At 38.5% G+C, this 23,656-nt stretch overlaps 4 protein-coding genes across 5 annotated transcripts; all 4 read right to left on the reverse strand.

Annotated features, from left to right (window-relative positions):
* Positions 1–2,010: 2,010 nt before the first annotated feature.
* Positions 2,011–2,849, reverse strand: LOC122667326. Its single transcript, XM_043863584.1, has one exon. It carries the CDS (start codon positions 2,427–2,429, stop codon positions 2,079–2,081), a length of 351 nt encoding a protein of 116 aa, XP_043719519.1. The 5' UTR covers positions 2,430–2,849; the 3' UTR covers positions 2,011–2,078.
* Positions 2,850–4,572: 1,723 nt separating this feature from the next.
* Positions 4,573–7,150, reverse strand: LOC122667322. The gene is made up of 9 exons (XM_043863580.1): positions 6,988–7,150; positions 6,355–6,562; positions 6,191–6,243; positions 5,919–5,955; positions 5,747–5,812; positions 5,526–5,630; positions 5,275–5,428; positions 5,049–5,125; positions 4,573–4,800 (listed from the first exon to the last, which is right to left on the reverse strand). The coding sequence occupies exons 1-9, from the start codon at positions 7,089–7,091 to the stop codon at positions 4,726–4,728; spliced, it is 879 nt and encodes a 292-aa protein (XP_043719515.1). The 5' UTR covers positions 7,092–7,150; the 3' UTR covers positions 4,573–4,725.
* LOC122667323 (ylmG homolog protein 2, chloroplastic) lies at positions 5,278–16,534 on the reverse strand. 2 transcript variants are annotated; one of them, XM_043863582.1, is made up of 4 exons: positions 16,197–16,534; positions 13,931–14,130; positions 13,094–13,348; positions 5,278–5,315 (listed from the first exon to the last, which is right to left on the reverse strand). In XM_043863582.1, the coding sequence occupies exons 1-3, from the start codon at positions 16,503–16,505 to the stop codon at positions 13,099–13,101; spliced, it is 759 nt and encodes a 252-aa protein (XP_043719517.1). In that variant the 5' UTR covers positions 16,506–16,534; the 3' UTR covers positions 5,278–5,315; positions 13,094–13,098. The 2 variants fall into 2 exon arrangements, with proteins under 2 accessions (XP_043719517.1, XP_043719516.1); XM_043863581.1 differs by lacking the exon at positions 5,278–5,315 and having other exon boundaries at positions 12,961–13,348.
* A 2,231-nt stretch (positions 16,535–18,765) lies between these two features.
* Positions 18,766–19,496, reverse strand: LOC122667325. Its single transcript, XM_043863583.1, has one exon. It carries the CDS (start codon positions 19,445–19,447, stop codon positions 18,809–18,811), a length of 639 nt encoding a protein of 212 aa, XP_043719518.1. The 5' UTR covers positions 19,448–19,496; the 3' UTR covers positions 18,766–18,808.
* Positions 19,497–23,656: the final 4,160 nt, after the last annotated feature.

The raw sequence follows: 23,656 nt of genomic DNA on the forward strand, positions 1-23,656 counted from the left end.
GGCCATTGCAACTTCTGGATTTCAGTGGATCTATTAACAACGGGACTTTTACTCTTTTTTTTTCTCTGGCCAAATCTACTTGTAATGTTTTTTACAAGCTCTATGATTTCAATGAACAAATGAGATCCTGATGTCACAGGTCTATGCATGATATTAAATCTTTCTATGGTCTGTGGTTAGCTAATGGAATTTGATTTTTTCACTTGCTACCCACATTAGAGCAGTCGCTGTTTGATTAGAAGTTATGGGAAGGGAAGAAGAGTTTTAAATGATATTTCAGAAGTAAACTCAAGCAAAATAAAATGAGAAAAGCAAGGCTCTATTTGTTTTGATATAAAATGTCCAGAAGTTAAAAAGAGGAATGTAATTTTTAAAGGGAAGGTATCTCTGAGCTGCTGGGGCTTCCTACGCCCCCTTGTAGAGAAATTCATATTCATTAGTCTCTATAAGAGAGTGTAGGAAATCCTAGTGGCTCAGAAAACTTTTGCTATGTCTTGTTTTTGTGAGGAAGGGTTTTTTTTTTTTTTTTTTGGTGTTTTTTTTGTTTTTTGGTGCAGTTTTTGTGAGGAAGTTACCACAAGAAAAAAAAGCTGTCACACTCCCGCAAAATATATATTCCCTCCCTCCTCATTAATGATGTGGGATTATGGCAAAAACTCTTTTAAATTTATAAATATTTGTAAGATTGATAGGTCTATGGGTAAACTAGCAAAGGTTTTGGCTAGAAGGGCTCGAGTAGGTTAGGGAAGTAGTTTTCTGTCCGGGAGTGTGGCCTACACCAGCACTCCCATGTATCTATCTCTCTCCTTCTCAAAACAAGGGGTCAGAGATGTCTTTTCATATGGGAAAGAGAGAGATAGACTCATGGGAGTGCTAGTGTAGGCCACACTCCCGGACAGAATTTTCTCCCATTAAACTATATGGTGTGAGATGTTTCTTTTTATTGTACATAACTAATAGTTATTTTGTTTCTCATAAAAAAAAAAACTTGCCCTAAAATAAATTTGGGTACATGATCGCTGCCAAGCTGCGTGGGCCATGCACAGGCATAGGGGTCAATGAGTGTGCGAGCAGGAGCATTAAAGAGTTTGTGATTTTTGCATTTCAAAGGGGCAGGGGGCTGTGATTTTGCGCTGTACTCTGTCTGGGTGATGGCTGCACGCAGCCTGGCAGGGATCTTTTTTTTTTATTTTAAATTTTGTTTCCCCAAGTGAAGCATGAATCCGGATTGGAATGTAACCACTTTTCGTGTATGGTTTCTTAAGAACACGTGTCTTTGTTTTTCCAGCAAAATGCTCCTCTAAACACTCTTATGGCAATTTGGAGGCCCATTTATGGAAGTTAAAGATCACATATCGTCACGAAGCCTTCACATATGAGGAACTAAGGGTATTAAACTTAGAACCAGAACCAAAAATAAAACCGAACCAATCATTTAAAACCAAATTAAGTCGAAAAAACCAATTCATTTTTTACTTTGAAAAGTGAAATTTCAAACGGTTCGTTTTCAATTTTAGACTGAAGATTGTATTTGAACTGAACGAACAAAGTGTTACCCAAACTAAATTGAATCGAACCGAACCTAAACCATACTAGTGTCTTCATCGAGTTGTATGAAATTACCTACTATGGGTTTTTTTGTTGAGTTGTCTAAAAAGGGATGAAAGGTAGCATATTTGACATAGTGAGACTGTATCTTCATGAGATTTGTGATTTTTTTACCAACTTTATTTGTTTCAACAGGTTATTTCCACTTAAATAGAATTTGAATCGAATGACCAAGACCATATGCTAACCGAATGAATAACATCCGAATAAAACCAAACCAATTCAATTGGGTTTCAGTTTTGAGGTTATGAAAATTATTTGGTTTGGATTTGATTTCAGATTGCACACATTGTATCCTGAACCGAACCGAACCGAAACTTGACCACTTACACAGAGAAAAAGCAGTACAGAACCATGAAGATGAAATCACAAAAATATACAAAACCTTACACCCCCCCCCCCCCACCTTCACCCCTGGAAGCAGTTTGTGTCCTTCACCTTCTTCCTTTCACCTTTCAGGGCTCTTAAGTTCAGTTATTGATCGAAGAAGCTTTGCACTTCAAAACTAAAGCAAGCAACAAGAGAAGGGCTAGGATCCCACATGGAGAACCTCCAACTCTGTGTATCCAATAAGGGTCAAACCTCTTAAATCTTCTGTCTAAGTAACAAGACATGTTGATGGCAACAATCAGGATTACTAGCAACAGAGGTAACCATGCCCAGGAAACAAAGCTGATGGTGCTGCCACTGCCATCTTCATCTTCTTCCAGTTCGACCGCTTGTTTCCGATCGATATACAGAGGTGATAGAACAGCAATAAGGGCCAAAACAATAGCCACTACTCTCTCATAGTAATAAGAAGCCCTTCTGGTGCTACCCATACAGAATTGCAGATCCAGACAAGCTATTGTTTTGAGACTCCTTGAGGGAATTAAGGAAGAGCTTTTTAGGAACCTGTCACTCTAGTCCATGCTAATCAGCTACAATGGCTAGTTGGTAAGGAGAAGAGAAAACCTTTCTAGATGCTCTAAAGGCCTCTCAATAAGGTAAGCAACTATGAAAGGTTCTGTTTGAGCTTATTGATGAAGCTTGGGATAATAGGATGGTTGGATATGGTTTCACATCAATATGGAGGCTGTGGAAAAAAGCTGATTCCATTTCCTTACATTATGGTTGTGGAAGAAATTGCTGTATAATCAATTAGAATCTGATGCTCTTCTAAGTGGGTATTTATTTATTTATTTATTTCAATCAGAAGCTTGATTTCGAATTAGTCAACACAAGAAATACTAGATATTGCATTTTACATCTCTTTATATGCAATGGGAAAAAGGATTCTCTAGCACTCAAGTGGTGGGGTTTTTTTTCCCCCCTTTTTTCTTTTCCATTTGAAGTCCAAATTTGCTGAAACATTACCAAACCATAGGGTTGTCAAACGGTCAGTTCCGTCCGATTTCGGTCGGGCTGGTCTGGGCCAAACCAAAGCCAGCCCGGTAAAGGAAGCTCGGCTTCAGTTTGGTTTGGTTTCGGTTTATTTCGATTCTCTTCTATTGGGTTTTTATCAGTTTGATATCGGATTCATTCTGATTCGATTTCAGTTTACCATGTATATATAAACAACAATTATGGAAAAACCATGTTTTTTTTTCCTGGTTTGTATTGGTTTCGATCCGGTTTCATAATACCCCAAACTGAAGCTGGCCTGATATGGAATTGGTTTGGTTCGGGTTTGTTCTGTCGTTTTTTGTCAAGGAACAAGTACAACACCACTAGCCACATACCGAAAGGGTGTTTTTGGTAAATTCTCAATTTCAGGAACAACTACAACATCACTTGCCACATACATAAAGGGTGTTTTTGGAAAATTTCTCAATTTCAATTACAATACTGTAATCAAGGTCTAAATGAGTGGAATCCGGATCTAGATCGGGCTAGATCGGTCAGGAAGTGGCCAGAATCAATCAAAGTATGCCCTAACCCTAGAATTGGAATGTGGATCAGCCGATCCAAAGCAGTCGATTTGGCCAATCCGATTCTGATTCCGATTCTTGAATCGCTGACCGTTTTTGACTTATATGTTGTAAAACCCAGAAGACTTTTCAGTTTGATCTGTTACAATAGCATGTTCAGTTTGGACAGATTTCAGTCCATTGATTGATACACTTCTCAATAGATGCAGTGTCAAACAGAACTGGAACACTATCCTGAATAGTATTTTAGTTATAAAGAAAGAACACAGTATGGGTAGAGTGCTCCAGAACAAGCTGAATTTTAACATAGATTTGATTTGGGAGACAGTGAGAACTAAGAGTTAAAGACTCCATCCAGTAAAAAGGGTTGTAAGATGATGTAACATCTTAAGAATATTTTGCATCAAGAGGTATATTGGAGCAGTTGAGGATTCAATCAGGCCATCCTAAAGGGAAAGATCAATATTTTTTTATTTCATGCCAGATTGAGGATATAACATTTGGATCACAAATCCATCTCAAAAGAGGATCCATGTATTTAACACTTAACTGATCCTTAATTGGATTGATCATGATTAGGGATGTAAACAGATTGGATTTGGCTTGGATAGTGCTATATCCGCATCCGCATCCGATTAGCTTTCGAACAGATTCGGATAGTGCTAAACGGATACGGATCGAATATTTTATCCGTTTACATGTAAATATAGCTTTTCGGCTAGCTATAAGCTATCCGTATCCGTTTAGCTTTCGGACGGATTCGGATAGTGCTAAACGGATACGGAAACGAATTTCGGCTATTCATTTACACCCCTAATCATGATCCATTAGCTTTATCTTGTTTTTCAAGCTAATCTGGTATCAGAGCTTGATGCACCAGTCCCATTCCATTTGTACTAGTATATACCAAACTCATATCTCCTGATTCCAAATTCCAATAGGCTAAACTGTATTCATTCCTGACTGAACCTATGAGCAAAGGCTGAACAAAGATTTTTATCCTCTCTCCTGTAAAAGAATCTATCATTAATGGTTGCCACCACTTCTGTAAGTCCAGAAGAAAGTAAATTAGCTTCTATATTATAATTTTGGGACCATATTGCAGTGGTCAGAAAAATTCAAGAATTGGCTTTTGAATAATTTTACAAGAAATCCATGGATTGGTCTGTTTTATACCAAAAGAGGAAGAAGATCTGCTCTCATCAATTTACAAATGCTTTATCTTTAAACATAGCAAGTAATTCTGCTCTTCTAAGGAACGAGGGGTTGCTGTTTCCACTCTCTGAACAAGAAGTACTGAAGCTGTATTAGCTCATGTCGGTAAATATTTTTCTGTTAATCTAAGGCAGTAGTCGGTATTCATTCTTGGAATAGATTCTGGGTATAGAATGCATTTCTGAAACCCGATTCTTCTCTATTTTCTCGCTTCAGAATGCTTTCTAGACCTAGAATTTATTTCGAGAATTCATACCAAACACAACCTAAGATTCCAGAACACTAATGCAAATAGCGTAATCAAGAACATATCACCTGGAAACCCATTTTTTGGTACAGCTCCTTTGCTGGTATGTTATCCTTGTGAACATGCACAAACACCTGCTCCACACCTGCACCAAGGAGACAGGATTCAGTGGTGGTAGTTTGAAAAAGCCCATGTTTCCACTCATCCAGACCATTTCATAAACCCTGAAATCTGGCTGCTTCCATGGAAACCTGCATTTAAAAAAGGAGGGCTTGCTACATTTCTTAATCTTACTATCTGATTTGGCAGATTCAATAGCAAACTGCAACATTTTGCTTGCAATGCCCCGGCGACGTGCGCTTTTGGCCACACATAAGTTTGCTAAATAGCCATACATCCGTGGTCTCGTTCGGTTGAAGCAGTGAAAGATTGGAGCCTTCATGAGTTCCTATACGAGGAATTACACCATATATCAATCAGCAAGAATTATTACTCCTCACCAATATTGGATTGAAATTCCTAATCAAAGCACATTGTATTTCTACCCCAGGATACTCCTCTCCTTGTAACATGTGTTGGATGCTTAAATCCAGAGTTCCAACCACACTCTTCAGTATCGTACATTGTTCATTCTTGTCTGCCTTCTTTACCTGATGATTTTGAAGAAGAGCGGATGAATAGCTGTCCTTCTGTTCCCTCATCTCTGTCACTAGAAGGAGAAAAAAATGGATAACAGAAAAGCAAATATCTTCATAAAACAGCCTACCGCGACGATGCAGGTGCATTTTTCTACATACTGTCCATTGCATCGCCTTTTTAATGCATTAAATTCCTGAAACAAACCAGGGAAAAATTAGAAAATGTGAGAAGAGAATGCCAGGTATCTCTGTTTTTTTGCAGTAGAAATTCTTGAACTATGTTTGATATCTAGGACTTACCTGCTCTGCAAATTTTCTTTTGTAGTTATTGACATAGCTGCATTAGTAAAAATATTTCCAAATTAGCATGTTCTCATTGATTGATTGAAGTGATGGTTACAGTAATCCAATTTCTAAAGCATGTTCTAATGTTTCCACCAAGAGTTTTAATAGGAAGACAGCAGTTCCTACTTTCCTAACCCAGTGGTGGTCTCCATCTCATTTACTGTTTATCTGATAACAGGGAAGAGAGGACATGCCATAGAATTCATGGTGTGATAATTAATACAAACCGTCCATATGGTTGATCCTCCCAGTGACATTCTGCTCTCAACCATGCCGATGTCTACCACAAAATCAAAGGCCAACCACCAGCACCACCACAAATTTAGCAAGAAATATAGATGAAAATGGCCTCAATTTCAAGGTTAATTTGCAATTTAGTTAAACTACCCACACAATACTCTTCATCAAGTACTGCTGCCCGGGTCACGAATCGTCCAAAATCCATTACCTTCCCATGATTAAACTCTTGATCCAAATGTTGCAGCCGATCAAACCGAAGATTTGATGGCTTTGAAGGCTCAACATGAGGACTAGATGTTGTTGGAACCTCCACAGACTGTGCCTCCTTCCTTGTCCGTGGAGATGTTGGGTTGATTTTCCTGTGGATCAATATCAAAGTGGACTCAGAAAACTTGGGCCAATCTCGAAAGTTCAATGTGGATTGATTGGATTAGAGATTAGAAATAGTCCTATAAATGCAGCTAATTACTAAGAATTTCAGAACAATGCTTGAGCTCCCCCAAAAAAGAAAAAACAATAAAAACAGAGGATTTGTTTGGAACCAACTGGAACTATTTCAGTCCATTATGTTCTTGTTCCTGTTTTTTTAATTTCTCTGAACCCAAAGGAGCAGAGGTCGAGAAAGCAGGGCAGGAATTTAACATTTTAATTTGAATCCCATAAAAACTTTAAGTTTCTAGGGAAGAAGGAAGAAATATTGCAGGCAAAGAGGTCAGGAAATAAAAATGTACATGAGCAAAAAAGATTGCTGAAACTGGAGAAAGGAGAGATAGAAGATACTCACATTGATGGAGAGACATAAACACCGCGAGGCTGGGAGTGACTTCCAGAACCATGGCTTGGAAATGCCAAGAAATCAAGACTGCGAAAAACAATCCCCGTCGACATTGGAGCTTGCTTCCTCCAATGTCCGAAACACTTCTTCAAGCTCCCCTGTATGACAGTGTGTGTGTGTGTGTGTGTGTCTGTGAGAGAGAGAGAGAGAGAGAATGGATTAAGGGCTTAAAATCCCAGTACCCAGAAGGGGTTGGGGGAGGGGTTGTTAAGGTGGGTAGGTAAAGGCTATATGGTTGAAGCCATTACAACCAAGCTTTCTGCAACTTAACGGTTGAATAACGAACGGGCTTTTTGGATACCTCAGGAAGTACCTGGACGGACCAACGAGCTTTTGGATTGTTTGTGAAGTCCAAGAAAACGAATGGAGGAATTGAAAACAAAGAAGCACACAGATTTTGGAAGAAAAACCAGAAGCGACTGGTGAGGGAAAGGGAATGGTCTTTAGGCAGAGGGATATCATTGTCACTTGTCAGAAAGATATATGTGGATTTCAATTTACATGGATGGACATATGGAATCAAATCTTTTCTTTAATGATTGGACCCTTTTTCTTCCATTCCCCCTCCCCCAAGCCTTGTAAGACAGGTCACAGCAAGGCGATCAACACCCAATCCAATTTCTGTTTATTTTTTTTTCCTGTTTTTTAAAGGGATTGCTGCCTGGACGCGTGGCCTTTACACTAGTGTGAGTTTGATTAGACTATAAGAATATATTTAAGGGTATGATATATTGGCATTTTATACGTCAAACCAATGAAGAAAAGAAGTGTACATTTCAGTGGGTGTCAGTAAAGGATTTAGAAATTAGTATCGAATCAAGCTTATTGTCTGATCTGTATTGATATCAACTGTGCTCAATATCGATACCCGATCAATACGATTTTGGTGATTTATTTTGATCCCTAGATTTTTGGTGAAAAAGATATCTATTTGATCCAGTATCGACTCGATATGAATTGATATCGAAATCAATGATGATTGATATTAGTTGCAATATCATGCACTAAGACTCTGGTGTCGATTGATTATACAATTGATCCATATGATTGTTGAGAAGAGAGAGGAAAAAGAGTTTCAGGTTTTGTAAGAGGGCGTGTACAGGCAACATGCCCATCCTTTTGCCTTTTTTTAAAAGGGGAGGGAGAAAGACATATTGTCACCATGCATGGTGACAAATAAATTGCAACCATGATCACTCGTTCTCTCATATGCAAGAATGATATGGTGAATTGACAGTGAATTACTCGGGAATTATTTGGATTAATCAAATGGGAAATTTTAATGGGAAAAAAGTTGTAACGCCACCTGTATAATTTCTTAAGCGCACTACTAAACGCAACGGTTAAATCTCAACCATTGAGATTTAATCAATTGATCTGAATCGTTGAATTTTCAACCTTCTACCGGTTGTCTCACTGTCTTCTTCCTCAGCTCTCTCCGCCTCTCTCTCTTCCCCTGCAAACCTATTGTCTGCAAACTCAGATAGAATCATTTCAACAAAAAAAAAAAAAATCACTCCCGCAACCCCAACCCCATCTCCCCTGTAAATCTCTCTTCCTTTCTAAACCTATTCTAGGCAAACCTAGAGAGAATCGATTTACACAAAAAAAAGATATAACGAACCGAAGCACTCCCCATCTCTCTGTTTTGATTTTTTTTTCTCAAAACCCTTTTTTTTTTCTGGATTATCTCCCTTGAAATTCTTTTTTTTATTTTTTAAGAAAACTGAAGAAGCTGAAGCCACTGTGTATTGTCTCCTCCCACCTCCGCCCTCCCTGTGTATTGTGGGTGGGAAGATGAAGTTTTTTTTTTTTATGAAAGGGAAGATGGAATTTTTTGCATTTCTGTTCGGTTCCAAGATCCCAGAGATTCAAGGGTCTTCAATTCGATTAATTTTTACAGGGTCTTTTGATCTCTGAAGTCTTGAAAGGAAAGAAGTTTTGGTTTTAAGCCATCTCATCGGATTTGGGTCATCTTCATCATCAGCTTAAATCATCTTCTTCTTTTCCATTGTTGGAGTTTCGTTTTTTATACCTATACGAAATGGACAAAATGAAAACTCTGCTGAAACCCAAACCAAATACACAACAGCAATTGAGATACGATTATGGGTTTTTCTCCAGTGGCTGTTTACCCAAAAAAAAAAGAGACGATTTTAATGGTAAAAATCGTGAGAGCAGGTTTCTTCTCCAAACCAAATCCACAACAGCCATAGATTTGCAGGGGGAAGAGAGAGAGGAAGAAACCCATAAATCTGCTCACCGTGAGAGCAAAAAAGAAGAAACCCATAAACCTGCAGAAAGAAACCTCACGATTAGCTGAAACCCAAACCAAATACCTCAACAGCCATAGAAAAAAGAAGAAACCTGCTCTCACGGTGAGCAGGTTTATGGGTTTTTTTTATTCGATGGATACGATTAAAAAGTAAAAAAATAAACGGTTTAGATTAAGACGTTGCGTTTTGTGTTGCGTTTAAAAACAAATAACCGTAGCGGTGCTCACTACCCTTGAAATTTCAATCATTTACCCTCCTCCAATGTATGTCCATGCACCCCTTCGTAGTCTCGTGCACTCTCTTTGTACTTCTAAATTCTTTAATGATTTTTTGTCACGTCGTTTGATTGGACTGAAACTTAGCCTGTAAAAGGAAGACCCCTTTGGGTCCACTTATCCACATAAATTTCAACCCCATCTGGGTAGTCACATGGCAGAACAAGTGGGCATGGTTGCAATTCATTTGTTACCAGAAATGTAGTGACAATACCAATAAGATTGAGTTTTCCTTGACCTACAATGAAGAGTGAATCACATTAATTCATTGATTCTGGTGATTGGATGGGACTCTTGAAATAGTATCAAGGGTATTTTGGATTTTATATAATAATAGGTACATAGAATAATGACACCTAAATGGTTGGATTCTCTTCATCTACGAGAACAGATTACTTTTGCCATAAGATTAACCTATTTCTTTTTTTCCAGAAGCAGGATTTAGTAATCAGATACGGTATCGGTCTCAGCCAATATCGATATGGATTGGCTTGTATCGGATGGATTTGCCCTTGATTTTATTTAAAATCGATTTTTGTTATCATTTTACCCTTGGTCCGCTCTGACCCATCGCTACAATTTCAGCCAGGAATCAGTATCAGCCCCTACCAATACCAATATGAATCTCAATGTTGTTTGGTTGGATTTGGCAGGGCAATAAACGTGAAAAGGGCATCTTTTTTATGAGAAAAAACTATAAACATCAAAAAGAAATATAGATAGATATAGATATGAGCCACTTCGACAGGAGGTAAGGAAGCGTACATTTGCCCCTCCCAAACCCGGCAATAGCGGAAGCCTCGTGCATTGGGACGTTTTTTTTTTTTTTTTTTTAATAGAAATGAACACCCTATGTTGTGACTAGTAAGTAGTATAAGCTAACTTAGAAGCCAAAACTACTCTCTCGAAATGGATGTCCATCGAGCCAACATTTGTTTTATGTGGTTCTAGTGATGAATCCATTTGGCACATTTTTCTATTATGTGATTAGACAAAGCATCTCTGAGCATCTAGCTCTCTCGGACTGAGAATTGAACTCCTTTCTAACCCTTCTCTGGCACATCTGTGCGCCTCCATCCTCAAGTCTAAAGTTCTTGATAAACAATCTTCAATTTGCTTTTTTCTGTTTTTATTATTAACTGTTATTTTATTTGGAATGTAAGGAACAAGGTTCTTAAAGGATTGGCCAAGGTCGATCCTAGGTTGGTTCTTTGGGATGTACTAAAGTGGCTATCTGATGTGAACATTCATCCCCCTTCTAATGCATCCCTGTCTATTGCATCTACACAAGTCACACACTAAGACTCTATAATGTATCCTATTGCTAACCCAAATTTACAACTCCCTAATTTAATGTACGCAAGCATATATGAACCTCAACTAGAATTAACCGGTTGGGCTTTTTGCATTTTGATAGCTGGAAAGAGTGTTTTAACATCTACAGGGTGCCTATCAACTCACGACGAAAAGGAGGTTGAATTATTTGGACTTTTGCAGGGGCGGAAACATGCTGAGAAGGCTAACATCAGACCTAAAGTATTTTTGTGCATTCACATGGATATTTATCCTCTTCTGCTCCCATCTTCTAAGGAAAATTTACCTTGGAACATAATTAAAGGTTTTTTTTTCAACAAACTGATGAAACTGATAACTTCACTAAAGTTAAAGTTAATTGGTGTAGGGATGAATCTGTTTATAGTAGGATGAAAAACTAACTCTTAAGTGCAATCTAGAATTATTGTAATATAGCGCACTCTAACCTGCCTGTACATTTCTCCTTTTAAGTAATATATTTTGCTATTTTCATTTAAAAAAGAAAAACTTAGAAGCCAATGACAGATAAACTTTGACAATGTTTGTGAAAAAGACCATATTTTATAGCTTTTCTAGTGAGTCAAATACCTTCTCCAAATTGTCTTTGGGAAGATATTTTCTTTCTTAGGAATTTGACCAAAACACATATTCCAAAAATTTAGGAAAAAAATTGAAAGAGATTTTTCTCTTGATGTTGTTTGGTTCCACTTCAAAAGATGAGAAAAGAGAGGAAGAAATTTCTTTCTAGATATTGTTTGTTGACTTTAAAGACAAGGAAAAAGTCAGGAAGAGGTTTCTTTCACAATACCCTCCAAATTGTCCTTGGGAAGATAATTCTTTCCTTAAGAGAGGAGTAGGTTTCTATCTAGATATTGTATCATTGTATGGTTGCATTTAAAAAGATGAGGAAAAAGTGAGGAAGAGGCTTCTATCACAATGTTTCCCACTTTTTTGGTGTAACAAATTTTGTGGGACTCATCTAAGGACGTAAATGAATAGACAAAATTTGTATTCGATTTGTGATCATATCCTTTTAAAGAAATTCGTATTTGCAAAATAGGTTTCAAGACACCATATGAATCCGTTCAAAAGCTAACTAAATGTGAATACGAATATTTCAATTTCAGACAGAATAGTATCTGATCCGTTTAAGTTTCGATTATAAAAATATAACTAAATAACAGGGTTTAAAAGACCAAGGCCAACCCCGATTCCTGATCTGTAATGGACTTCTAGGGTTAGGGGTGACTGATCTGCAGAATCGAAAACCGGATAAGCCAAAATCGGTGTAAAACTGCCCTAAACCTAGTTTCCATACAAGGATCGGCTGAGCCGGATCAGCCTCAGTCACTTCTGATCCGAATCAGCCAATCCGGTGATCCAATCCCAATTTTTAAAACCTTGGGTACAAGAGATTGCTCGTGAGAGGTCATTGTTACCCCCTCCTACTTTCTACCTGTTGCTAGATTTGAAATGGAATATTGGAATTCATAGAATACAAGCATGAATAGATAAACCAGCGCAAATAATGTACTCCAGATCAAAGGGTTCAAGTACTGTTTTTCAGTGTCAGATTAGATCCCATCAAACATCCAAATTGGCTACAGGTTAGAGATGAAAATGGCAACATAACCCTCAAAATGCAAGCTCGAAAACAGTTAGTATCCACAAGTGGAAGTTAGTTTGGAATTTTACATAATTTTCAAATAGTAAGTAAAATGTTTTTGAATCCTTCCCCTGGTTGGGAGAAAGATGTGAAGAATTCCTCCAAAAGCTGTAGGTCTCCATATCTAATAGGTTTGTATTAGCTTGACAACATAATCAATCATCATCAAAATTCATGGACAGTAGAATTCTTCTTGTTACAAAATCAAAGAAGAACTAACTCAATAATAGGACTGCAACGTTGAAGTAGGTCATAGAAACGTTGCACAACTTGAGATTTTGGGTTATTACATAGTCATGACCAAGATGTAACAGGGGGATAGAGGCAAAAGAAAAACATTTATATTGCAACCCAATTGAAATCAGTTTAGTGCCTGGGAGATGGTCATTAATTTGAAGATTTAAAAGAATACACAAGGAATCTGTACCTTTTTTTAATCTCCAGAAGAGGTGGGATTCATAAACAAGATGATTAATAAAGAAATCTCCAACTTTGAAAACTCAAACAGCCAAGTTGAGGTCCACAGAGCTCATCGAGGTGTTGCTGCGCACCTTTTCATCCACTTCTTCTGTGTTGTAGCAAAATTGGAAAACCTTGGGTTTGAGGAAGAAACACCTTCTTGAGATTCTTGTCTAATGGGTAATTCAGCAGGAAGAGCTGCTGCAGCGCTGGTAAAGGCATTCAGGACCAGAAATGCTAGTATTGGAGACAGATCCAACGTCCCTCCAAGAGGTGGGATAATCCCCCGGAAGATGTTCAAGTAAGGATCACACAAAGTGCTGAACCAGGAAACCCACCCAAAGGGTGGGGATGAGAAAGAGAGAGATCAATTAGAATCATACAAGAAACATTTTCAGTGCAGAAATGGAATGTATTTTTCAGGGACTCGTCTTTCCATCTTGCTCACTTGACATAGCCTACCAAATCCATTTATCTAAGCAAATTCCCCAAGCAATTGGAACAGAAATACAATTTTTTATTCATGAGAAACCATTAGTCAAATCTATCAAATCTATAGCCAGCACAAATACATCTATGCAAGGAAGAGCCCTTGCTTCAGATACGGCTTGTAGGCCTCTAACATCAGCTTATATGGTCTGGATTGATAAGCCTGCAGAGTAGTTGGAGACTGAAGGTTTTGTATCTGTCTGTTGAGAATTGCAAGAAATTATGTTTGAAAATTTGTTGCAACTCAGATTGTAATGTTATTCAAATATTGGGAAACTAAAACAGTAGTGTTCTCTAACTGAGCATTTCAGTTTTTCAGTAAATAATCTAGACCCTGCAGTTTGTTTAAAATGTTCAGAACTTCTTGAGTACAATAAAAATAGAGAAAAGTCGCAAAGACTGAAGAATCATACCTAAGTGGGCTAACAATGGCTGGAGGAGAGTTGGGAAACCAGGTCAAAACAAGCCTGACAACTAGCAGTGAATTATAGATGTTCAAGAAGTTCAGGATACCATTAGTTGCTACAATCTCTGCAACTGAATCACCAGGTAAAATGGCAGCAAACTTGTGCATGGACAGGGAGTGTGAATTCCTGTAGTTTCTACAATTAACCTGAAAGTAGAATTTAAAGAAGAATATAAGTATATTATTCCTCTTCAGGTATTGTAACTCTGAACAGTTAAGACCTGGTGCAAGAAAACCTGTGTCTAAAACAGAAAGATTAACTAGAAGACCATAAAGTAGGATCAAAACATAGACACTCTGAGTTGCAGATGATATGATGGTACGGAGCACACATCCCACTCCGAACAAAGGCACAACTTCTGATGATAGGTTCAAGCATACTCTTACAGATCCACAAAAGACCATAAAAATTCTTCTATCCATTAAAACTCACAAAAAACAACAATGCATGTCATGAGCAAAAACATTGAACCTCAATTTTGTAGAAGCAAAATCTAAACTAAAATGGAAAAGTCTTCCTTGATGGATAACGAAACCAAACCCAAAGCTATTACATATGTTAAATTATCTACAAACAATGATTATGTGATCATGGTTTTAATCTGGAGATTGCCATAACTATTTGTAGATTCTGAAAGCTTTTAATTTCCTTCTTGTTTATTTGCCGTGATATCATGACAGCAATGCATACTGATCTTTTTCCAGCCCTTTTATTTCTGATAATCTGTTACCCAAACAAGGACATGGGTATGTGCTTTGATGTCTAACACACATGAGATGTCTAATAAGTTCATACTGTTAAAACATTACTTATGTTTTTCCTATGAACACAAATGCAGGCAATCTTTTCCTCTGTTATTTCCTTTCAATAAATTTTTTTTTAAATTTCAAGGCGGAAAATAAAAAAAACAGAATGACGTGCCCAACAGTGTAAATGGCCAGCGATACAATTGTGGAGGTAATAGTGGTAGCAGTCGGATGGCAGTGGTAAATAGCCATTTTCTAAGCGGTATTGGGACTAATGACTATGGCTGTCCAACACAAGACCAGTAATAAAATGTTATAGTTTAAAGAAGTTTAAAGTGAATTTAAGATTCAAAACACCTCTAGTTTTGTTTTCCGATCCCCACAAGGTGCATGCATGTCTTTTCTTCACATGCATAGTTTTCAGTCTCCCGGTCGACCAGCATGCACACCGGTCAATGTTTCCCAAAAGCAATGTTTGGCAGAGGATATGTCCATTATATGAACATTTGAGGTTCCCAATCAACTGGCTTGCCTAGGAGGTCAACCAGCTTCAGCCAAGTTATAAAATTTTATGGAGAGAGTTACCTCCCTTGGGATGTGTTGGACAGACATCATTTGAATCACTCTCTTGCTCTCTTATGCTCTATTGTTCACTCCTTGTTCAATTTGTTGTTTTCATTTTTATTGGAACTTTTACTTGTGTTGTTGAACACAGCTCTACATGGTCTGACAAGGCCTAGATATTGAGTGCAACAAAACTGGTGCCGCCTTCTTGGGGCTGTTTCATCTTGGGGATTGATTCACAAGAACCCTTTTCACCGTAAAGGGGTGAATACAATCTTAAGAATAGTACCGGGCTGTTTCATCTTGGGGATTGATTCACAAGAACCATTTTCACCGAAGGGGGGGAATACAATCTTAAGAATAGTGACAGAGTGGTATGACTCAGCCCGACCATCACTTTGACATCCTTTAGTATATGTTGAAGTGATGTAATGACTGTACATCAAGTGGAGTTTCACTCTGGTCCTATCCGTGAGTGTTTTAACTATTTTGATTAGTCTTCTATTTTACTAGTCTCTCAAACCTTCTATTTGCTGTTATCATTTACTACATAAAATAACTCATGGTTCATGAACGAATAGACCACTTCCTCTTTGGAAAATGATTCCTTATTAGGAATTTTTTTCCAATCCAGAAGGGAATTCCTCAAACTGAGCTTCCCGTTTGGTCTTCCTCGTTGATATTGCTCATCAATCATGCCCAATTCTTAATTCTTCAATAATAGGACTGCAGAACATTGTTTTCCTAGAAAATCAATAGTGAAGCATTTGTTTTCTAACTAGGGTAATACTGGGAACTGGGCAGAAAGTTGACAAATTGAGGTATCAAAATGAAACTGTTACTATACTAAAACGTGAATTAGACACTTACAATCAGATGAAGAGAGAAAGGGGGGAGTTTACCTGGGAGAAGTGGCGGAAATCGGCAGATAAGGAGAGGAGTTTCTGAAATACAGGATTACCAGCAGCAGCAGAAGAAAATGTTCTGAAACATCGATCAGCTGTTAAGACAAGGGACGTGCGTAGGACCCGGATAAGATCAGGAACTTCAGACAAGTGGTTGTGCTTCGAATTCCAAGGTCGGGAAGATGGTGGAGGAGAAAAAGGTGTTCGGAAGAATGCCGGAAAGAAAAAACAGTTGGAGACAAAATGAACCGCACAAATGGGTCTTGGAGTGGCCAACTCGTCTGAAAGAGAGTCGGGGGACATCATATATTCGTATAGTAAGACTGCCTTCTTTAGTCCTTTTGGGTTTCTACAGAGTAACAGAATAGCAGAGAGGGATGGGTGTGAGAAACAGAGGAATTCTGGAATTGGTTGAAAGATGATAACGTTTAAGATTGGGAAAATGGAAGCAGCGATCCAACTTTGGATCTTGTGGCTGGGGAAAGCGACAAAGTTAAACGGGTAACCCCGCCCGATTCGATTTCTATGGGTATGGACAATTTTCTATTTTTTGGGTCCGGGTCGATTCTAATACTTATTTTTTTTTTGCTTTTTTAGGATAGTAAGTAGTAGGAGGGGGGAAATTTATCCTCTCAAGTAATCCAACCGTCCATCCAACACTTGAGAGAATAAAAAGACATCACTGTCCATGTTTTTACGGTTGGATTCTCAAGTGTGGACTTGAGAGGATGAAAATCCGTAGTAGGGGTGAACTTTTCTCACAACTTAAGAGTGTTTGCAACTAATGAGATTTACTCCATATACTGTGTTCATATTGATTATAGACTTGGATATGTGCGACATTCAACAAAAATTTGAAAATTGTTGGGAATAAGCTATTGGAAATCTACAATTTAGGAATTATTAGAACTAACCCTAAACTAGTCTCTGATCAAGTTGAAACTTCATTCGGGTACTCCTTTTAGGGTAGAGAATATTTTGTCAAGAGAAATTGATTATTAGGGTTTAGACAGCGAAATAAATCATGATCTCAAGCAAGAAGGCATCTCTTAGTTAGGGTTCCCAGACCAACGATGAACAGAGCCACGATCTCAGTGAAGAAGACGACATCTATTAGTTAGGGTTCAACGTTTAGGGAGGAAGGGAGCTTAAAGTTCAAAAGTAGGAGAAATTGAAGTTTAGTTTGATGGAGGAGACGAGGATTTAGGGAGGTAGAGAGCTCCAAAGTTCAGTTTGGTGGAGGAGACGTAGAGTGAGTTGGTGTTATCAGGGGTAGGGGTACCCAGGTTAGGGACGATGGGCAGAGGAATACTGGAGTTAAGATGAGGGATTATTATCCTCTCCAATTCCCTATAGCTCGGCAGTGCGGCAGTGTTAGTGTGGATGTCCGATATGTGGCAGCTCGGACATCCAACGATTTGAGCTCAACATATTCAATGAGCTTGAACCGTTGGATGTCGGAGCTACCACGTGTCAGACATCCACATTAGCACTGTCGAACTATAGGGAATTGGAGAGGATAATTTTCCTAAGATGAGAAGTATTAAAGCGGTTTCAATTTTTGACCGTGGGATCTAATTGATCCACGTGTCAATCATTTAGGGGGTATACTCGGGAACCGGTAGATTAGGATTTTTTTTTTTTTTTTAATGAAAAGCAGTTTTCTGTACGGAAGTGTGGCCTACGTCAACACTCCCATGGGTCTATCTCTCTCCTCCTTAAAACAAGGAGGCAGATGTGTCTGTTCACATGGGAGAAGAGAGATAGACTCATGGGAGTGCTGACATAGAACACACTCGTTTTATTTTTATTTATTGGTGTTAAGTAGATTAGAAACTTGAGAGGATAAAAATCCTCAATATTTGTCTTACCTATTTACTAAACTTGATGTGACGACAAATAAGTGGTGATGTGCCCCAACCCACGTATAACTCGTCCCTTGGCCACTGATTTTCGAAATCAGAATCAGAATCGGATAGCCGAATCTTGTCTAATTGGATTGCAATAAACTGAATTTGATTTTCAATTCTGCCTCGATTCCCAATTCAATAAATTGATCGATTTCTAAGGTTGGGCCAATTCAAGCCAAATCGTAATCGTCAGAGGCCGGTCTGGTATCGATACTACCCTTGGCCGACCCAAATCGATTCCAGCTACCTTGAACTTGAAGCGAGGTTTTAAAAACTAGGAATCGAGATCCGACTCAGTCTTGCTCTATTCTAATTTGGATCAGATCGGAATTGATCAGGATTATTGAGGAATCGATAAACTCAACCCAAATATAGTTTAGTTTTTGGAAGGGGATCGATCGGTTGGAATTGGGATCAATCTCAGCCAAATCAGATCATTGGCCGATTCGAATTCAATTCGGCCGATCCGATCCCAAAATTTGAAACCTTGACTAATATAACATAAAATCCCTCCATTTTTACTTACTATTATGAACTATCCTTGATCTTTGAACATTAAAAAACAAAAAAACAGACATCACACATATATATCAAACTACCATAACCCAGAAGTGACTCCTAGAATACAACACGAAGTTGTCCCAACTCCCAACTCAAAACATAAACAGACCATTACCATATCTGATATCTTGATTTTCATCAAACACCTTCAAAATCAGTTTTCACCCACTGTCCATACTTGCTCTTCATCTTCTCATCCAACTCCTTAGCTCTAACCTCAGCAATCTTAGCTGCATTAGCCATGGATTCCTCCTGTACTCGAGCCAACCTTCTACTCCTCTTCCTTGCTATAGCCTCCCTCTCTGCTTCCAACCCTTCAAAGTCTTTCACCCAAGAACTGTGAACAGCACAAGTCATCATCAATACCCCCAACTGCATTATAAACATGGCCATCAGAGTCCCACACTCCACTCTAACCAGAACTCGAGCTTCCTTTGGATCTCTAGTCGATTTAATCAATTGGAGACTCGAATTCTCTCGAGTAAACAGGGCTATGATGCCTAGCAATTGGCCGATGGATGCCGCAAGGATTAGTGAGATCTGGGTTATGAAGCACATGTGGGTGAGCTGAGAGCAGAAGCTCACAAGGGAAGAGAGAAGGGAGAGGAAAGAGATCAGTAGTAGTGCCCAGCCAAGTGAAGTTGGAGGGTTCTTGAGAAGTATGACAGGAGCAAGAGATGCTGATGCAAGGATGAAAAGAATGAAATTGAGGCATGAGAGTAGAATGTTTGGGAAGGGAGAAGAGCTTCTGAGCTTGGAGGAAGATGAGGAAGCCATTTGGGTTTCAATTCTTTGAATGACAGAAGATGAAATCTGGACTTCAAACATATATGGAGAAAAAAAGAGAGAGAGAGAGAGGTGAAGTAAGAATTTTGGCCGTTGGACACCGGAAAGTGCAACGGCTATGTATGGGTACTGGGTCCTTTTCCATGGAACAAACACTTTGAACAACGTTTTATTATTCCCTCTCTCACTTTTTGAGTTTATGATTTAAAATTTTGAATCACGGTTCTCCGCTCATAAGACGGGTCGGGTTTTATGATTTTATCCAAAATCTTGTTGTAGTTAAAGACTTAAAAGGTTGATTAAAAAGAATTCTAATTTTAAGGGGGAAGTTTTCATACACGGCTGCGTAAGCACGCACGATCGTGTCCCCTCTCACAAAGAGTTGGAAAAGTCATAAACCCCCACCCATTAATTAATGCCTTGAAATTCCCAGCGTCTCACATAAACGGCTGTGTGGTATGAAAACTTTCTCCTTTATGGTTTTTTTGATCTTTTGATATAGGGTGTAACTTATTGAGTTATGGCTTGGCATATTTTTTACCCGAACCCTAATCCGAATCCGATTATAGATCCGGAACCTAAAGTCATAGCATCGAGTACATTATGAAATTTTGGTTGGGCGTTTGAATGGGTAGATGATGAAGAAAGAACATTTTCGGCAATGCATCACTTACCAGTAAAATGACGGATACCTCCCCTGTGTAGTTGCAAGACCCATCGACAGATGTGCGGATCGTGGTAAATTCCACTAACTAACAAGCATAAACCATGTTTGATATTTTAAACTTAAATATATATATATTTTTTACGAGAATGTGTTAACGAAAGTGGGGAGATCCCCAAAAAAGAACCCTAGGATTTCATAAACAAAAAGCCATAAATAAGGCATCGAAGGCAAGAAATGATGCAAACAAAGTCTTGGGTCCGGCCTTGAGTCCAGTGTGGGCTGAACAATAGAGTACATCAGATTCACGCACGGATTCACATCCAGGCTTGGATCCAGCCTTGTATCCGATGCAGGTCGGATACGAAATTTCAAGAAATTTTGCGTAATACATTATTATATGTTATTTAAATAGATTATATTATAATAATGTTACTATAATTTAAGATGTATATAATATTATTTTAATATAAATTTTATACAATATAATAATGTGGTGTTTATGTATATATATATATATGATTATATATGGTACATGGGTTATGTTGTATTACTTAATTAAATAGAGAAGTAAGAGGTGGCTAGGAAACATGAGGTGGTTTGTTGGACAAATAGAGAAATAGGAGGTGGCTAGGAAGCATGAGGTGGCTTATTGGTGAAGTATGAGGTGGTTAAGGAAGAAATAATGGGTTGGTGGACAAAGCCACCTTGCACATGCAATGTGGAGGTGTCCTTAATGAGATTTGGGTCAATTCTCCTATCTAGACAAAAGACTCAAACGATTGAATCATTCTATACTACTAAAAAAAATAAATAAATAAATAAATAAGAAAAGAAAAAGAAAGAAGAAGAACAACAACAACAAGAACTTGGGAGCTTAATTTCGATTTTGTAGGTAAGAACCTCACTCTCTCTTCCATTTTTATGTAAAGCTCCATGACTGATTTGTCAAACCTATTCTCTCATCCAATATTAATCCTTGATAGTTCCTTTAGAAATCTATGGAAATTAAAGCTAAATCATCTCTATGACCACTCTTGACCTTCCATTTAACCTCTCACTTAAATCTAGGAGTTTTCATGGTAATTCATTGAACCCAACAAATCCTTTGATAAGAGTAGGGTATTATAACCCTAAATGGCTTAGTGACCTTTTTCCCTAAGCCCTTATGGCTTAAAACCTAAGTGAAATCAACTTGGGAGGCTCAAATCTTAGAAATTCGGATTCAGCAGAGGTGGACTCAGACCAGAATCCATAATAAAAGCCCGCACCTATTCTGTTTCCAGGTGGACTCAGACCAGAATCCATAATAAGTACTCGCACCTATTCTGTTTCCAGGTAGACTCAGACCCAGAATCCATAATAAGTACTCGCACCTATTCTGTTTCCAGGTGGACTCGGAGGTGGACTCAGACTAGAATCCATAATAAGTGCCCGCACCTATTTTGTTTCCAGGTGGACTTAGGCCAAAATCCATAACAAGAGTCCACACCTATACTGTTTTCAAGTGGACCCAGAGGTGGACTCAGACCATAATCCACCCAAGAGTCCGATTCAGGTTTTTGGGGCATTTTACCCCAGTTGGACTAAGCACTGTGCCTCCACATAAATGGGCTAAAATACCACTTCGAGTTAGATAGCATGTTCTGTCTTCTATTCTGGGAGATTGATCCCTGTTTAATAAAATGGTATAACGTCACCATCCAAACTTCATTTGCTCTGATTCTAATTTTGTTAGAAACTAGATTCATAGGGCTTCTTTTGTTACAATAAACCATTGCTCAATTTTACCCCTGTGTGATCCGAAATTTTCATACAAAATTCCCCATTTTTCCTTTAAATTCTTGTAACTACCGCTAAGCCTAAATGTGATTCTAAATCTAATCTAACTTAATCCTAAGGCTACCCTAGGATCCCACCAACACCCAAGCATATCCTAATACTTGTGTATGACTTAATAATTATAGGAAATAATCATTTGGTCATCGAACCTAACGACAACCAACATGAAAACCAGTCCAGCTTCACAAACACAAGCATAAACTGCATAACAAGGTGAGTGGGAATATGCCATACATGTAGGTGTAATACAATTGTTGTGCTATAATATGGTAATTGATTACGTTATTTCTCATTCTTATTTCTTATTATTGTTATAAGATTTAAATTAAAATTGTTGAGGTACGATATTATTGTTGGCATGCTTGCATGTCATTGTTAGCATAGATGCCGTCGTCTGCTTGGAAATGAAACGAATGGTGTGCTTTAGTATGGGATGCGGGAGCACCGTACACTTCATACTATGTTCATATAAAATGGCATTTGGCAAGGGATCAACATCACCCGTACTACGAACCCTTGGCAACAGGGGTTAAAGTGTTGGATACCACAAATGTATGAGGCTAATGTCCTGAAGGGGCATTGCTTGGCCAGTAGACTCATCGGGTCATTAGGACAGGTGGTGTCGATTGTCCTATCAGTCAATAGGGCTGGTGGTAGCACACTGGTAACATTGAAGGCTGGTCGGGCTGACCTTGGGAAGGGATGCCGGAGTCGATTGGTTTTTTCGACAACTCAATGGATGTATCGCGGATGGGGTTAGAAGCCCGTACCAGGGATACATGTATTGGGATTGTAGTAGTACCTATTTACCTGGACTTAGTTTTGTTAGGTGGATTAAATAATAAAACTGAACCTCATGCATATAGGATCATGTTTGTGTTGCATCTGCATGCATGGTTTATTTTTCATTCACGGGGCTCGGTAGAGCTCACCCCTGTGGATGTGATGGAAGCAGGAACGATTACTTTGAGGCAGAGGTCGATGGCCACTGTGCACGTGCTGGTGCAGACCCAGAGGGTTGTGACCCCAATCATGCAGACGATTAGGGTGTCCTTGGAGAACAAGGACTGATGATGTGGTGCTATCTTTATGTTCTATTTTGCTAAATACCATCCTTTTTTGTGGATGAGTTTCCACTGTTTATATTTTAGAATAGTTGTGTGTTGGCTCGATGGTCGTGATCTTAGGAATATCGAGCCGTTGAAACTTTAATGTAAATAATATATATATATATAGGACTTGTAAATATTTACTTTCCCTACACTCTGATCAATGTAGCATTTGTTATCTCGATATTGTGTGGTGCTTGTGATGTGTATTTATTGCATATGGATCCTGGAGGTGTCTAAATACTTCGGGTATTCGGGTCAGCCATCAGAATCCTTCCAGGGGGTGGTTTCAGGGTGTGACATATTGTCACCAAAGTGGTGAACTATAAGTTGTACCTTTCCTTTAATAGACCATTTTCTTGTTCTTAAAAGTTAGGGGAAAGTTTCATACACGGCTACACAGCCGCGTATGTGAGAGGGTGGGAATTTCAAGGCATTAATTAATGGGTGGGGGTTTTATGACTTTTTCAAGTCTTTGTGTGAGGGGACATGACCGTGCACGCTTACACGGCCGTGTATGAAAACTTCCCCCTAAAAGTTATTTCGTGCAAGATTTAAAAGAATGTTTTCTAAAAATTGAAAATT

This window comes from Telopea speciosissima, chromosome 7, assembly GCF_018873765.1.
Source record: "Telopea speciosissima isolate NSW1024214 ecotype Mountain lineage chromosome 7, Tspe_v1, whole genome shotgun sequence".
Classification (NCBI taxonomy): Eukaryota; Viridiplantae; Streptophyta; class Magnoliopsida; order Proteales; family Proteaceae; genus Telopea; species Telopea speciosissima.